This window comes from Aspergillus glaucus, assembly GCF_001890805.1.
Source record: "Aspergillus glaucus CBS 516.65 unplaced genomic scaffold ASPGLscaffold_30, whole genome shotgun sequence".
Taxonomy (NCBI): Eukaryota; Fungi; Ascomycota; class Eurotiomycetes; order Eurotiales; family Aspergillaceae; genus Aspergillus; species Aspergillus glaucus.
In genome coordinates this window covers 194,364-208,702 of record NW_019170482.1, presented here as the reverse complement: position 1 = coordinate 208,702, position 14,339 = coordinate 194,364, and the positions used below count along the sequence as shown (strand labels likewise).

The following is a 14,339-nucleotide window of genomic DNA, read 5'->3' as shown; positions in this document are numbered from 1 at the left end:
CCCATACTCATACTGCCCCTGTCCCCCATACTGAAATCCATACCCATACTGACTCTCCTCCCCGCCTCCCATACCCCCAAATCCCCCTCCTTCCATCTCCTGCTGTTGTTCCTCCTGCTGAGCTTGTTGCTGTTGCTGCTCCTCACTCTCATTGAAAATCTGCTGCTGAAGGACAATACTATAAACACTCGCTTTGAGCAACGTGCACACTGTCGCTGTTTTGCGCTCGAGGAGGCGCAGGCCGTCGAGTGTCAATGAGGAGGGGGAGCCGGCGAGGTCTGATAATTTATCCGATAACTGCGCCCGGTGGTTATTAGGTTGTGTTTCTTTAAGAAAAGGGGGGTAGAGGGGAAAGGGGGATGGGGAAGGGCGTACTTTGTTGACGTTCCCTAAGAGACGGGAGTATTCGTCGAGGACTTCTTGTTCGAGATCGGTGACGAGGGGGTTGGAGGCGCGGAGGAGGGGGTTGGAGGGGCTTTCGGTTGTGGCGGTGGGAGGTGTGCTTGGAATTTCGGAGTCGTCCATGGTATTTTATTTGAGAGAAGTAGGAAGGGTGGATTGGATAGTTGTAGATAATCTGGGTGTATGGTGGTGGTGAGTTTTGTTGCTGCGGAATTGGAGATCGCGGACCGTTGATATCGCGACCAGACACTTGCGCATTCAACTACAACTACTCTATACAACAAATAATATAGAATTCATACAATTCTATTCAACAATAGCATCATCTAAACTGCACAAACAGATATAGCAAAATCAAAATTATACGGACTGTTCATATCCCATCCCTCCCCCATGTTCTGGGACCAAAAATGAAAACAAATAGCCCACCCGCTTGGTGAGAAAACTACAAGACAAGCCAGATCACAAACACAACGCCTTCCTTGCAAGAGATCGAAACAAAGCATAGGCAGAGGTATCGCCTAGCTTCCAAATGACAAGAAAATATTCCCGAGAATCCCGATTATGGCACAGCAACAGCATGGACAGCATGGGACATGCCCTGGGTGATTGAAAGAAAGAAGAGAACGCTCTAAAAACACACCAAACTCCGGCAACAATAATATGTAGTAGAAAATATACCGATTACAGATTTTTCATGCATCGTAGTCGTAAAAGCACCAAGGCAAGACGAGGCGGTGGTCAGTTGACGAACCATAAAACGTTTTGGAGGTGGCATCGAAACTTGATCGTCAAACTGGTTATGAAGCGGGCTCATGGATCCCCATCGTGATGAAGAGTCACGCTGTTGAACTCTTCAAACGGGTCAGAAACTTCCCCGTTCGGCGTGGCCAGTCCCGAATCCATCGGGACACCCTTCATCTTCGACGGAGCACTGGGGCCACCGATTTCCACACTGGCGCTTTCCTTTACGTTGCGGAAGTTGACGGTGTCAGCACCACGACCTTGGTTGGGGACCATGGGCGGCTTCATATGGCGAATAAGAGCCCATTGTGTCTGGCGGAAGAACGGATGGGTCTTGACATCCGAAGCTCCGGCTCGAGCTCCAAGACGTTTTGTCTCGTCTTTGATCAGCAATTTACGGATTATGGACTTGCAGAGGCTAGAGGTACATTCGTCAGTCTTTGTGCTTCGCTTCGCAGAGAAAAGCGATGTAACTTACTTGGAGATCTGCTGTGCCCCCGTATGCTCCGGGAATTGAACTTCATCCCGCAAAATGTTGGCGAAAGTAGCATTGCGATTTTTTCCCTTGAACGGCGTTGTCCCGTACAGCATCTCGAATATCAAAATGCCCAGGGTCCACCAGTCGACAGCGCTGGTGTGGCCACATCCCTTGATAACCTCAGGGGCAATGTACTCTTCCGTACCGACAAACGAATTCGTTCGGAAATCCGCAATGCAAGACTTGGTGTCAATGGTGGGTAACGAGGTTATCGAGTTACCATTTCGACCGGGGATCATTGTAGGTGCGCCACCAGGGCCGGATTGTTTCGACAAGTCAAAGTCCGAAAGCATGATGTGACCAGATTGGTGGAGAAGGATGTCTAGCACGTCAAAGTCAGCTTGAATATCGCTCGTGGAAGAGATGCAGAACATACTCTCTGGTTTCAAATCACGGTAGATGAAACCCATAAGATGAAGGTACTCTAAAGCGGCAGTCACCTCTGCCGCATAAAATCGTGCTGCATCTTCGGAGATGGACTTCCCAGGACGTGTTTGTAGGGCCCTGAAGAATTCACCACCGCTGCAATATTCCATACAAAGGTAGAGGTAGTCCTCCGACTGGAACGAATGGTAAAGTGTAACAATGAACGGATGGTTGCTAGTCGCAAGGATTTCTTGTTCGGCCAGCGCACGCTTGATCTTGTTACGCTTAATCATTTCCTTCTTGCTCAAAACTAGTAGCTGTCAGCAAACCGAATCTTGCGAAACCTGAAGTCAAAGTTGTGGGACTATTCACCCTTCATCGCATAAAGACGAGTGGTCCTCTTCTCACGAACAAGATAGACCTTGCCCACGTCACCCTTACCAATCAGCTTGACCTTGTCAAAGCTGCTAGGGCCGACTTCCACGTTGCGGATCTTGATCGAGTTTGAGCTGTATGTGCGACGGAAGGCAACCGAATTGCGAATCTGACCGGGACTTGGGACCTTGCCATCCGGCCCAAGGTCAGGCACAGAGAGATTCGAGTCTTGGACCTCGGAAACATCTGTCAAGCTAACCTGCGAATCCACAGCGATATCGGATAGATCGGGCACTGGTTCCTTTTCGTGCTCGGCCGTCTGCGGACGGTTGTCGGCCTGGCCGCTGACGAACAGGCCTTGTGCATTAGGGGCCGAGGCCACGCGACGAAGTTTCCGGGCCAATTCCACCTTGTTTGTTGTCGTTGCTTGCTCTTCAGCAGACACACCATCTACTTGCAATTCGGGGGTATCCGGAGGTGACGAAGGGACGGATCCCTCGTTGCGATGTTGCAGGGACGGCTGCCCTTGGTGGACGAAGTAGGGGTTTGCAGTAGCCGTAGGAGAAACGCCTTCGTCGAGAGGGTTGCCCTCACTAGCGACAGTGGTCGACCGATTGCGACCAATGGTGGGTAGGAAGCGCGACTGTCTGAAAGTAGATTTGGATTCGGGCTTGACGGCGGGGGAGAGGTGATCGCGATCCCGATCGTTGTTCGTGCTCTGACCGGATGGCGACGAATTGCCACCGGAAGTGTTGATGCGGAAAAAGTTCTTGATCTTGTTAGGGAAATGGCTGGGGTCGTTGGAATGTTTGCTCTTGGGTAGAGACAAGCTTGGAAAGTTCCCGCGCTTCTCGTTGGACACGGTGGACGAAGCACCGGAAGCGAAAAGCTGCGTCATGTTCGGGAAACGGAAGTAGGGACGTTCTCGAATTCCGGATCGAACCAACAGGGATGGAAGTGTGGTTTTGGAGTAAGATTATTGAGGCCGCGATATCGCGAAAATAAGTGGAAAATTCGAGTGGAAAAAGGAAAGAAAGAAAGGCAGAGCAAAGAGGATAGATGAGAGACAATATGTAAGAAAGGAAACCGGCTAAGAACAAGTTCAAGGGCCGGTTAATCAAGGGGGAGGGACCGAGGAATGAACGAACAGATGCAGGGAACCGGCGGGGGAGAAACAGAGGATGAGGATGAGAAAGGGGGGGAGAGAGAAAGAGAGAGGGAGAAAAGGTAGAGATATCAGTCAAGAGTGTTATTATCGCTAATGGATCGATCCAACAATCAATATCGATCAGTCGCTGTGGAGGCCGCGAGAAAAGCGCGGGGACGGCCGACTGAGGAGGGAGAGAGGCCGAGCAAGCGCACAGAGAGTGTGCTCATGAATAAATAGCGATTATTATTGCAATGGAGAGTTGAGCACAGAGATGTATAGAGTCATATAAAAAAGTAGAAGAAGACACCAACGAACAAAGAAATTAGGAAGCCAGAACAATCGGAAAGGCGAAGTTGGAGCCCGGGTGGAGGCGCGGAGGGCTTAGTCAGCGGCTTTGGAGAGATCCAAAATGCTGCAAGAATACTACCAGAAAAGACAAGAAGGATTGACAGATAATATGATATATGATTGATCAATCTACAGAGGCGTCGCCATCGCCCCTCCACCCCAGAGTCTGTCTTGCGCGGAGCCATGGGTGTGCCTACGGGGGCTCAGGTACTCCTTGCCCTTGCCACTTTATGATTTACTAGATGAACCTACCATGAAGCTAAGGACAGAAAGCTCAAGGTAGAATATCAAGGTAGATTTCACTGGCAAATAAACAGAGCAACAATTCAAAATACAACGGCTTCCCTATTATAGTTTCTCCACGGCTGCGGGCTCCTGTTCTAGGTGAGAATGGTACTTACTCAAAACGGCGAAGACTAACCTCAATCCAATATGGCTCGGCATAGTTAATAGACTCCATAGGAACCATCACCCTGCCTTGTATTATTATGGGGTCCAAGGAGGACAGATATTTCTGCAACACTCCCTTTTCGTAAAGGCGAATGGTTGCTTTCATCTCATCCACTTGCTTTCCGGGCTCCATTTGACCGATCCAGGACCGCAACATCGTGATTCGTAAATTAGCATCAAATTTACTCGCGGATCTGTTGAGCATGGTCATATATGGGTCGTTCTCGCTGGGTGTGTTTGTGCCAGTCATATTGTTAGCGGTCTTGTCAGAGGAGGCTGAATGGGGGGAGAGAGAAAAGGATAAAGAGAAGGAAAACGCATTCTAGTAATTACGTGACCTTCTCATCGACATCAATCTACCGAGGCTGCAATAAGCTTGGGTTTCTTTGCTTTCAGGAAGCATATGAAGAATGCATGACTCTGAAAGATACTACGTTGCTAACCATGCCACGGGTTCTGGTTTAAGTCACCGATGAGCCTGGCCGCAATCAGCGTGCTTCGGGAGACAATGTCTCAGTGGTAGGAGATGGGATTCCACTCTTGTCGTCAATTAGTTGGCATGATGGTTTGAGAGAAGCACATAGAAGGGACGATTGGGCCCAATCCTCAAATCTGTCACGGCGCCAACGCCAACGCCATCGATCATTTGAACGCTTTGTACATTTCCTTTGTTTGCACCTTAAGCGAGCAACCATGTGACCCGTGATTTAGATAGATATTTCTTTCTTTCTTGTTGTCCGTTCTGACCGTATATAATGGGGGGCCTCTTTCATGAATTATATTTCGTGCCATGGTTCGATCGCCCCTTTTCAGATTTCCTTGCTGGTTATCGAGAGACGGATACAGGAATTAAGTCTGCAGGTCCGCGACCCTTTCGTCAATGCTGAACATATCAGGAGAGGCGTCAAGTTTCCGTGTAGGATTGAAAACTTCTAGGCTGTCATATGGGAGCAGCTTCGCTCGCGAGTGGGGCAATGCTTGCGCCTATTCACTAGAGCAAGACATTTCTGATCCAGCATAGTCCTGGTGTGTATGTTTGCGTTGTGAATCAATTCTTCGTCTGTATCAGTCAAAGTGGGCGTGGGAACCAGAGAATCGATAAATATGATTGCGATACGGTTGAAGTCCGTATATATAGAACAGTATAACAACCATAACGTGTTCGTGGGAACGACAGATTCAGAAGCCGGCCACTATCGTGGGCCACTTTGGAAGTCATGTAGAGAGCAGAAAAGAATCCCCGAGGGCCATCAGGTTCTTTCATTTAAGCTACGCTTGTCACTTGCCTACAAGTATATATTCATTCACTAGGAAGGAATAATAGTTAAATCCCAACTAATAAAAACACCCACAAGACTCACCTCCCTACGATGAATACCAATAGACATATTATTGAGGTCCGAGGATCACTCGAAATTGACACAACGTAGCTAGAGCAAACGCAAAGAGACTAGTCCCGACACTGTCCAAATCCCTATAATCGGTCAGAATACTCTCTTTCCTAACATAGAGTAGAAGACTAACCTCAAGCCAAAAAGGCGGGCCAGACGTAGATTAATCTAAGCAAGTGTCATTCATGTACCAGATTAATCGGAGCACGTATCGTTCTTCTGTTCATCATGCTGATAAATAACTAGATTCAATTGACCTATGATATCCATATGTATTCAAATATCTCTGTTTGATAAGTAAAATGCAAAAACCAAAATGATAGCGGAAATGGGATGCTTACCTTGTGTTGCTCCTTATTGGAAAAACGAGGAAAGTATCAGCACTATGCGTACTGGATTTCAAAGCGTCCCTTCGAGCCAATACGATTCGCCTCTCAGGGGAAGGGGGCCCACGGCCGGTCTTCGGCACCATGTGCGTATGGACCCGGAAAATAGAAGGACGAGCGAGAGGTGAATATGATCGACCAAATCGTGAAAGGCATTCATCCTCAACATAAACCCGTTACGAAGCCCGGCTGCATTCCGAGCCGCATGTATTTGAAAGGAGTGCCTTGGGGCTGTAGTAAAGTACAAACGTATCCTCAGAATTTAGCCTTATGATAGTCTCTTGTCGAAACCAGTCTCTAAGGAACTTGGCCCAATATTCCATAATCTGGGAAGAGTCCCGCGGGTATGCATCAGCAAGTTGCAGCCCCCGCAAAAGGATTTATGCCCATCCGCTGTTGCAATAAAGCGTAAAGGTTTCTTAATCAAGCATGAAACATCTGATCCAGTGTCGTTGAGCAGGATGTTCCCATCCAGAATGCGAACAGCCGCATAGCTCTAGAGTAGGTTAGTAAAGTACAAGTGAAAACAGACGATAGTAGCCGAGGGAATACCTGTCTCATTCAATCAAAATCTTGGACAACGCCGCTGAATCTATCCAGAAAGGCTCTGCCAATTTCAACTCGCCGAGGGGAACTGCATTCCCATCTTGTATGCATGCGTTGTCATTCGCGAAATACCAGTTGCTTTTACTGCTACTCGAGTTTGTTAATCACTAATCGAGTCTCCGGCTGTTCCGGTCTACTAGGTTGATGTATCAACCTGGGGTGGATTAGAGATAAATTCAATTAATAGACGTATATATATATATATATATATACCACGTGCCAACAAGCACGTAGAGTAGATTCGACTGGCGAGGTATCAGACCAATTAATTTTAAAACGAACAAGAGACAAGAACCAATATAGCAGTTCTAACAATGATCGCACATATTGACAACATAAGAATTTTCCTAACACATCAAGCCAAATCCCTGATACGCGTCAAAACACTCCCTTACCAAAAGCCGCGTATGAACTATACTCACCCCTATCCAATAAGGCTTATCGAAGTGTAGAGACTCAATGGGGACAATAGCCCCGTCCTGGATGATCTCATTCACTTGCTTCTGAAATACCTCCACAGTCATATAGTACCGCAAGTCCGCGATTCGTTTGTTAGCGTTGATGGGATCCGGCTCTATAGCCCAGGATGGGGAATTCCTTTTTCTATTTTGAAGAGTCTGAAGTTTTGGGGGGGATATGCCGGAGGATGGATAAGGAGGGGCTGGTGGCATTGGGGGTATTGCGGGAATGTTGGACTCGCGGATAGGAAGGTCTCTGCGGGTCGTGCTGTTGGCGGGTATGTCAGACCGTGGAGGGTTTTGTTCGTTCATGCTTAGTGGTTGCGTGTGATTCAGAGTAAGACTAATAAGATTAAGATGCCAACCTAATTGACCTCCCCGCAATTGACAGCAACAGCAAGACAAGAAAACGCCGGAGATGTGGGAACTTCCTTACTATTTCACCAGGGCCTTCCATCATCTGAGCTATATCAGCATTGTACTTTCCTCTATAATAACAGAGCATCAACTATACAAACCTCAATCCAATACGGCTCATGAAACTTCAGATCATCTACGGCCACAATCCCCCCGAGTCCCGCAGAAAAAGAAAAATGTGTGCCAATCTCGCTGCGTTCGAAGATGTTCGACTGGACTTCTGCTCATGGGGGCAAAAGCAGACGGATACCATCTACATCCGAAAACACGTAAAGCTGTGAGGGCTCCCTTGGAGCTGCAGCGAAGTATAATTCATTGTGCATTTTATAACCCGACAAGTGCGGAATTCCATCCAAATCAGGAACCATCAACGCGTATTCCCAGAACCAGTCAGTTGGTGGCTGCCACAACTAGTATCTCGTTAGTATAGTAAAGAAACCAAAGAAAGAAGACTGGATGTTGCGTACTGCATGGCCTCGGCATCTACGTAAAGAATACGCTAGGCGCGTGCACTCGCACTCCGGTTTTGACCCTTCTATTCCGTTGGTAGCATACTTTCCTGATAAAAATGTCACGTACAAATCAGCCATTGAGCTCGTAGCTATTCAATCCTCCATGCCATTCCAGAAGGCCGTCGAAACAGAGACTATACCTGTATGATCCATTGTCTCTTCTCGTAACCAAGCGCAGATTAATCGCAACAGGTATCGTTTCTGCTCCATACAGAAAGACAGACGACGAATGTGTCCCGGAAGAAAGAGAGACCATGCTTGTATGACCCAGTGTCACTTCTTGATAATCAACCACCGATTAATCGGAACATGTGTCGTTCTTCTCTATGGACACAGGAGGGTTGCTTCCGGGAGTATAACCTGAGAACGGCCACCCATACTTAAGAGTCAGCAGGTGAAACAAACCGAACGATAGTATCTGGGGGATTATCTCCATATTAAAAAGCAGCCGCCTCTATCACAACGAGCAATTCCCGTTCCGCGAGAGGAACGAATTCCTCATTTTGTATACAGCCCTATAATCCAAACGGGGCTTCCTTGCTTCTCCAAGAACGGTTCCAATATGTAGGGACGTCCTTTCGTGTCGAAAGGCTTGTTTCATATTGGATTCAGCCGGTTTTTCAACACCTAAAATTTGGGCGTGGGAGTCCATAAACAGCCTCGTCGTTTCCACCGGCTGCTCGACTGGTACATTTTAACGGTATTGTTTCTTGCACTATTGACATCCTCCAACAGCTGTAGAATTAGAGCGATCTCTGGCCACTTGCCATCACGCACGCTTGTTATCGATGCTGAGTAGTTCATCTAACTGGAATTATATTGAGAGCAAGTCAATTTCAACGTCAGTGAATGCCTTTCGCAGAGCCATAGAAGGTACACCTTGACTCGGTCAAATACTAGTCTAGGCGTACGGGAGTGAATAGTGGTTGCTGGTTATTACTACTACTAGTCAGGGCACTGCACAGCTCATATTATAATAGACAAGATACCATATCATTGATCAAACACTACTCAGCACTAAACACAATATGCAACAGATCCAGTAACCAGCGCTTGACCGGCCACGAGGTAATAACACTTCTGGACAATACCGAACAACGATATATTCATAACCATGGGAACACCAATCACCGGCCTGTCCTGAGCCTTCCTTCTTTTTTTACCAGAACACCAACTCGAAAAGAAAGCCGCCACTAATAATTCTGTTATAAAGTTGATTTTCGAAGTCGATACGGATGGATCATCTGTCGTTTTCGCCGATACGCTGGAATGACTGTCGGAACACCGTGGAACACGGACCCAAGGCTAAACCGCTCGGTGTGTCTTCCGCACCGTCGAATTGAGGAAGACAAGCGTGGGCATTCACATTCTGAGATGTTGTCAAGGCAGCCGACTTCTGCGGGACCAAGCCTTCACGGTCTTTGCTGAAATACTGCTTCAAAAACGGATGGTGGCTCTGCTTCGTGCTCTCGGTGTGACTCGGTGCTTTGTTGTTACCAGAACTGGAGCTGCTGGACTGGCGAAGTTGCTGTGGAGCCATGCGATCGGGGCTTGTGCTCTGAATCCATCCCAGGGTATCGAGCTTTTTCTGCACTTGGCCTCCAGTCTTCGCGGCGCTTTTCGAGGCATCCTGGCTTTTGCTGCGAGGAATTAGCGTCCAATATCGGGGAAGATGCGGAGGAATGTCTCACCTCGTTTCACGGCTCCTACCCCCTAGTAATTGCCTCTCGACCCATCGTTTACTGTATCTGTTAGTAGTTTTCTATGCATCCGAGGTGAGCTTCGAAGAGGGGGAGCAACTTACTCTCCTTCTTGCATGGTAGCCCATGAATCAGTCGTGGAATAGGACGACCATGATTCCCCATCGTCGTCCGTCTCGTATGTGATTATAACCTTCGCAGATGTCCGAGGTTGTTCCTCCGATGCCCATTGCCTCCTTGCCGCAAGTCTTGCTGGTCGTTCACCTCCTCCGATAGCTTGAGGGAAGACTCTTGCCGTGTCTGTTTCACCTCCGGTCTGGCCCTGTGAACTTTCTCTTTGCATCCTCTTCGGCTTCGGGCGAGGCGATCCGGTGCTGTCTTCGCTGGCTTTTTTTACAAGGTGCGCGGTGACTGCAGCAAGTTCTTGCAGCAATCCGTCCAACGGGGCACCGCGCTTGGTGGCTTCCTCGATTTTGCGGTAGACCGTGCGAATCTCCGGGGGTGCTGATTTAGTAGGTGTCGTCCATCCATCAGTATTGCCAGGGAGAGTAGACATGTCGTTTTGATGGGCTGGTTTCACCTGTGTCTCCTGCTTCCCAGGCTTCTGATTGATACTCGCTCCCTTAGGGCGACTCTGCAGTTTGGCTTCGTGCGAAGAATCTTTCTTCGTCGAAGTACGCTTCTTGACTTCGAGCGAATTCTTGTTCTCCTTCTTTTGCCGTTGAGATGCTGGTCTGGATTGTTGGTCAGCCGATGGGACTGTCGAGGATGCGTTTCTAGGCTTGGTAGCTCCCTGTGTTGACGGAACACGGTGGACAGTAGAACCGGCAGCACGATTCGGTAATGTAGTGCTATCATTTGCAACATTTCCCGAATTACAACGACTGGAGTGAGTTCGTGCGTCGGATGGTGCATACGGTGCCTTTGCCGCGCCCGACTTCATCGGCCCATATATCAACTCCAGTTGCTCCTTGTACGTCCGCACAGCATCCAGGTCCCGAACCAGCTTGATACGCTGTTCAACCAACAGTTGCTTCTGGTTAGGGTCCAGATCCCACGTGTGCATGGCCATGTATCTATCGAGACGAGAAAGCTCTGTGGAAAGAGATACATGCTCTTTGGTGGCCTCTTGCAACGATTTGCCGTGTGGTACTCCTTGGGGGACGTTGGGGACGTGCAAAGGCTGTTTGAACGCTGACGTCTGAGGTGCAGCAAATGGTTGCCCAAAAAACAATCCGGTGGCCTGGTACAAAGGATCGAGACCAGTCGAGGGTGTACTGAACGCAGTAGTAGCATTGCTAAGGCCACTGCCTGTCGAAAATTCCGATGAAGACCCCGAGTTTGACGAATTAGGCTGACTTGCCGCTGGTACGAAGGGAATGGAGGCGCCATGATAGTTCAAGCCTTGGTTTGTACTCGGAAACCAGTTGGCCTGCTCTGCTCCCAACCCATATGGACTGCAGTTCGAAAAGAGGGGGAAATAGTCCGAAGACTGGTTCTCTGGATGAAAAAAATGCTGGCCACCAGACGGCAAAGGGATATTGGGCTGTAGGAGCATTGCAGGCGTGACAGGGCCCGGCGTTATGCTTGGAAAAAGACCCGGAAGCTGAAACTGCGAAGCCAAAGTACCACTTCCACTGAGTAACTTTGTATGCTCCGGAAAAATGCCTCCAGGAACCGAGAAAAGCGTCGAGGAATTGCTGACGTTGGAGTCCGAATCCGTGGTTGGGTTAGGGTTCTTCTCTGACTCATTAATTGTCGATTCGGTCTGAAACAGAGTAGCCGGAACGCCCTGTTGGCCCACCGGCAGTTGCATCTTTGGAGCAGGGCCGAGAGAGTCCATTGGTACGATTCGACCTCCGGCTGTGACACGCTGGTGCTTGGGGGAAGAGTGCTCCTTGAGAAACCGGGTAAAACCGTGATCGGATTGGGTAATAACTCCTTGTGGTGGATCGTGAGGTTGGCGAGCAGGGCGTCTTAGCTGGGTACCCGAACCTGTGCGAGGTTTCTCAAACTGCAGGGAGTGGTTGGATACGTCTCTCGAGTGGTTGACCGAGATCTCAGTCAAGACATTCGAGCTCGCTTTGCGCCGGCGGATCAGGTTGTCTGTGTACGTTAAGAGAGGCATTAGTTTCCACGAATCTTGTAATCGTTCAGGTGAGAGACTCACTGCTAGCTGCCTGGGTGCTGAACTTCTCGATGTCTATGCGAGCGTTCCGGCTGAGAGCCAGAAGGGTCGGGATGTCGTACTTCATTGGGCGAGAAAACTGGAAGTGAAAAAGGCGTAGTGGTTAAAGCATCAAAAACGCATTGGAATATTGCGAGATCGAAAGGGAGAAAGAGAATTGAAGAAGTGGAGGAGTGAAAGGAGATGGAGGGAGGAAGTGGGAGAGATTGGACGAAAGGTGGAAGGTTTGTTGTGGTCTGCCTGAATTGGGAAGGCGTCGTCTGCGCTCAGCGTAGGTGATGGAAGGAACTGTGGAGGTATACAACCGTAACAACACGGGAAAGGGGGAGAGAGAGAAAGGGAGGAAAAGGGAAAAATAAAATAAAATAAACACATCAAATCAATTAGATGGTCATAATAAGCTTCTGCGAATTAAAAGCAGCTTTTCTAATCCAAAACTATACTAAACGGCCTCGCGCACCTTGGCCGGCTCAACAGCACTGTGAACAAGACACTCCTCGTCATTTTCATTTTCGTCGTCGAAAGGAGAGCGCACTGACTCTCCGGTCTCCATAGGACTGTTTTTATTGCGCTCCTTAGGCTCCGTCATCTCCCAGCTGCCCGAACGTTCCTGCCCTCTAACCACAACCGCCCCGCTCATATCGTTGTCCGACTTCTGCTTTCCAGCTGTATAGGCATCGCCCCATGAAGGGTTTCTGAACATAATATCGGCATCGCCCGCCATCTTCCGATCTCTTTTGAATCCTCCCTGCTTCCCTTGGCGCGATTTGCGATTTCGGAGGGCAGTAAGCAGACCGAAAATGCTACCAATCGAAGCGAAGACAACAACAGTCACCACTGCTCCTATGACACCAGCAACTCCTGGGTCCATAGAGTCGCCATTGTTTGTCGGTTCTCTGTTCCTGCTCAGGACACCGGAGCAGAACACGGCTGACGAACCACACTCATGACACCACTCCTGAGTTGACAGGGTGGCAATCTGTTCCATTTCCGCTTGAAATTCACTGTACCGCATCTCGATATTGCTGGGTCCAAATCCGAAGAGAGGGTATGTAGTGAATCTGGTGGAAGTATCGGTTCCGTTGTGGAGCACGAACCGAACGTAAAGCTCGGAAGGATCTGGATAGGTCGGGTTGTCTTCGGTTTCCCGACTGTAGAGCTCGAATACCATCGAACCACCAAGCGACGGACGCGGATAGAAGCCATCATACCTAGATGACAGCTCTGTAAGCGATGCGAGAGCTATGGCAGGCTCAGGACCGCCAAATGCAAGGGTCATTTTCTCGTTGGCTCCCCGATACTGGACATTGGTCCCAAAGGTTTCCAAGATACGTGACGCTAGAGTTCGACCGGCAATGGTGTGAATAGCACCATCGGTGAAACTAGACAACAGGGAATTCCAAGTATACCTCCTTCCATTTGTCGCCCAGAGGTATTGGTCGGCCAGCAAACGCGCATGTTTGATGTCTTTCATACTCAATACGTGCATCAAAGTTCCGTTGTGTATCAACTCGTATTCCAAGTACTCCGCGATATCGCAGGCATTCTTGTACGTCGCGGAAGAGCGGTCATAGACACCGGACAGTGCTTGGTCGTAAAGGTCGATGTAAAATGCCTCCGTTTCTTGTGTGATTCGCTGAAACTCGTTGCTAGATTGGTATTCAGAACTCGCGACTTTGTGTCCTCGACATTGATCATGCCCGGCCACCACGAGTGACTGAGGGTCGTCCGAGCTGGAGGCCAAGATTTGCGGGTACTGGTATCCTTCAAAGGGTGCGGTAATTATGGAGCCATTGGCCAACACAGATGACGAGTCGGAATACGTCAAGTTGCCAGCCCGTTTCAGAGGAGGGTAGAGCCCCTGCATGAAAGCTTGGGCAGAGCCCACGACCGATTGTTCAGTGCTCGAAAGAACGACGACTTCTTCTGAGTCCAGCACATATGGAGACAGATTCTGGATCCTCAGTTTCTCCGCTGAATCATCCGGATACACGGCAACATATCGATCCCGGAAGGAGGAGCCTGCTGCGTAAAGCTCATTCGCGCCATACGGGCTCAAAGTCTGCGGACGGGGGAGGGCTGTTGGAACACTGTCCCCATGAAGAGTGTATGCGAAGACTGCCCAGACTTTCTCGGACAACCCTTGGGCGGAGGCCGAAGTAGCTGCTTGCAATGCCACGACAAGAGCCAAAGACCAACGCTGAACAGGAAACATCTTGAACCCAACAATTGCAATAGGTGATTCAATTATTGACGGACTCCAGCGTCAATATTGCAACTGAAAGGCACGGGATTGCCCTGAAATGAA

At 49.1% G+C, this 14,339-nt stretch overlaps 4 protein-coding genes across 4 annotated transcripts; all 4 read right to left on the bottom strand.

Annotated features, from left to right (window-relative positions):
* Window positions 1-99: 99 nt before the first annotated feature.
* On the bottom strand, window positions 100-468 carry ASPGLDRAFT_110981 (DASH complex subunit DAD3 family protein; the record flags this gene model as incomplete). Its single annotated transcript, XM_022539580.1, has 2 exons — window positions 100-297; window positions 376-468. Coding segments are annotated over 2 exons (291 nt in total), but the record flags the coding sequence as incomplete, so codon positions are not given.
* Window positions 469-1,061: 593 nt separating this feature from the next.
* On the bottom strand, window positions 1,062-3,570 carry ASPGLDRAFT_1043757 (putative serine/threonine protein kinase (Nrc-2)). The gene is made up of 4 exons (XM_022539469.1): window positions 2,423-3,570; window positions 2,061-2,360; window positions 1,625-2,006; window positions 1,062-1,564 (listed from the first exon to the last, which is right to left on the bottom strand). The coding sequence occupies exons 1-4, from the start codon at window positions 3,321-3,323 to the stop codon at window positions 1,216-1,218; spliced, it is 1,932 nt and encodes a 643-aa protein (XP_022396257.1). The 5' UTR covers window positions 3,324-3,570; the 3' UTR covers window positions 1,062-1,215.
* Window positions 3,571-7,003: 3,433 nt separating this feature from the next.
* On the bottom strand, window positions 7,004-7,615 carry ASPGLDRAFT_52609 (uncharacterized protein). Its single transcript, XM_022547798.1, has 2 exons — window positions 7,179-7,615; window positions 7,004-7,124 (listed from the first exon to the last, which is right to left on the bottom strand). Exons 1-2 carry the CDS (start codon window positions 7,524-7,526, stop codon window positions 7,104-7,106), a joined length of 369 nt encoding a protein of 122 aa, XP_022396256.1. The 5' UTR covers window positions 7,527-7,615; the 3' UTR covers window positions 7,004-7,103.
* A 1,768-nt stretch (window positions 7,616-9,383) lies between these two features.
* ASPGLDRAFT_29810 (uncharacterized protein) lies at window positions 9,384-14,246 on the bottom strand (the record flags this gene model as incomplete). Its single annotated transcript, XM_022543886.1, has 5 exons — window positions 9,384-9,783; window positions 9,835-9,885; window positions 9,948-11,949; window positions 12,014-12,110; window positions 12,492-14,246. The coding sequence occupies 5 exons, from the start codon at window positions 14,244-14,246 to the stop codon at window positions 9,384-9,386; spliced, it is 4,305 nt and encodes a 1,434-aa protein (XP_022396255.1).
* Window positions 14,247-14,339: the final 93 nt, after the last annotated feature.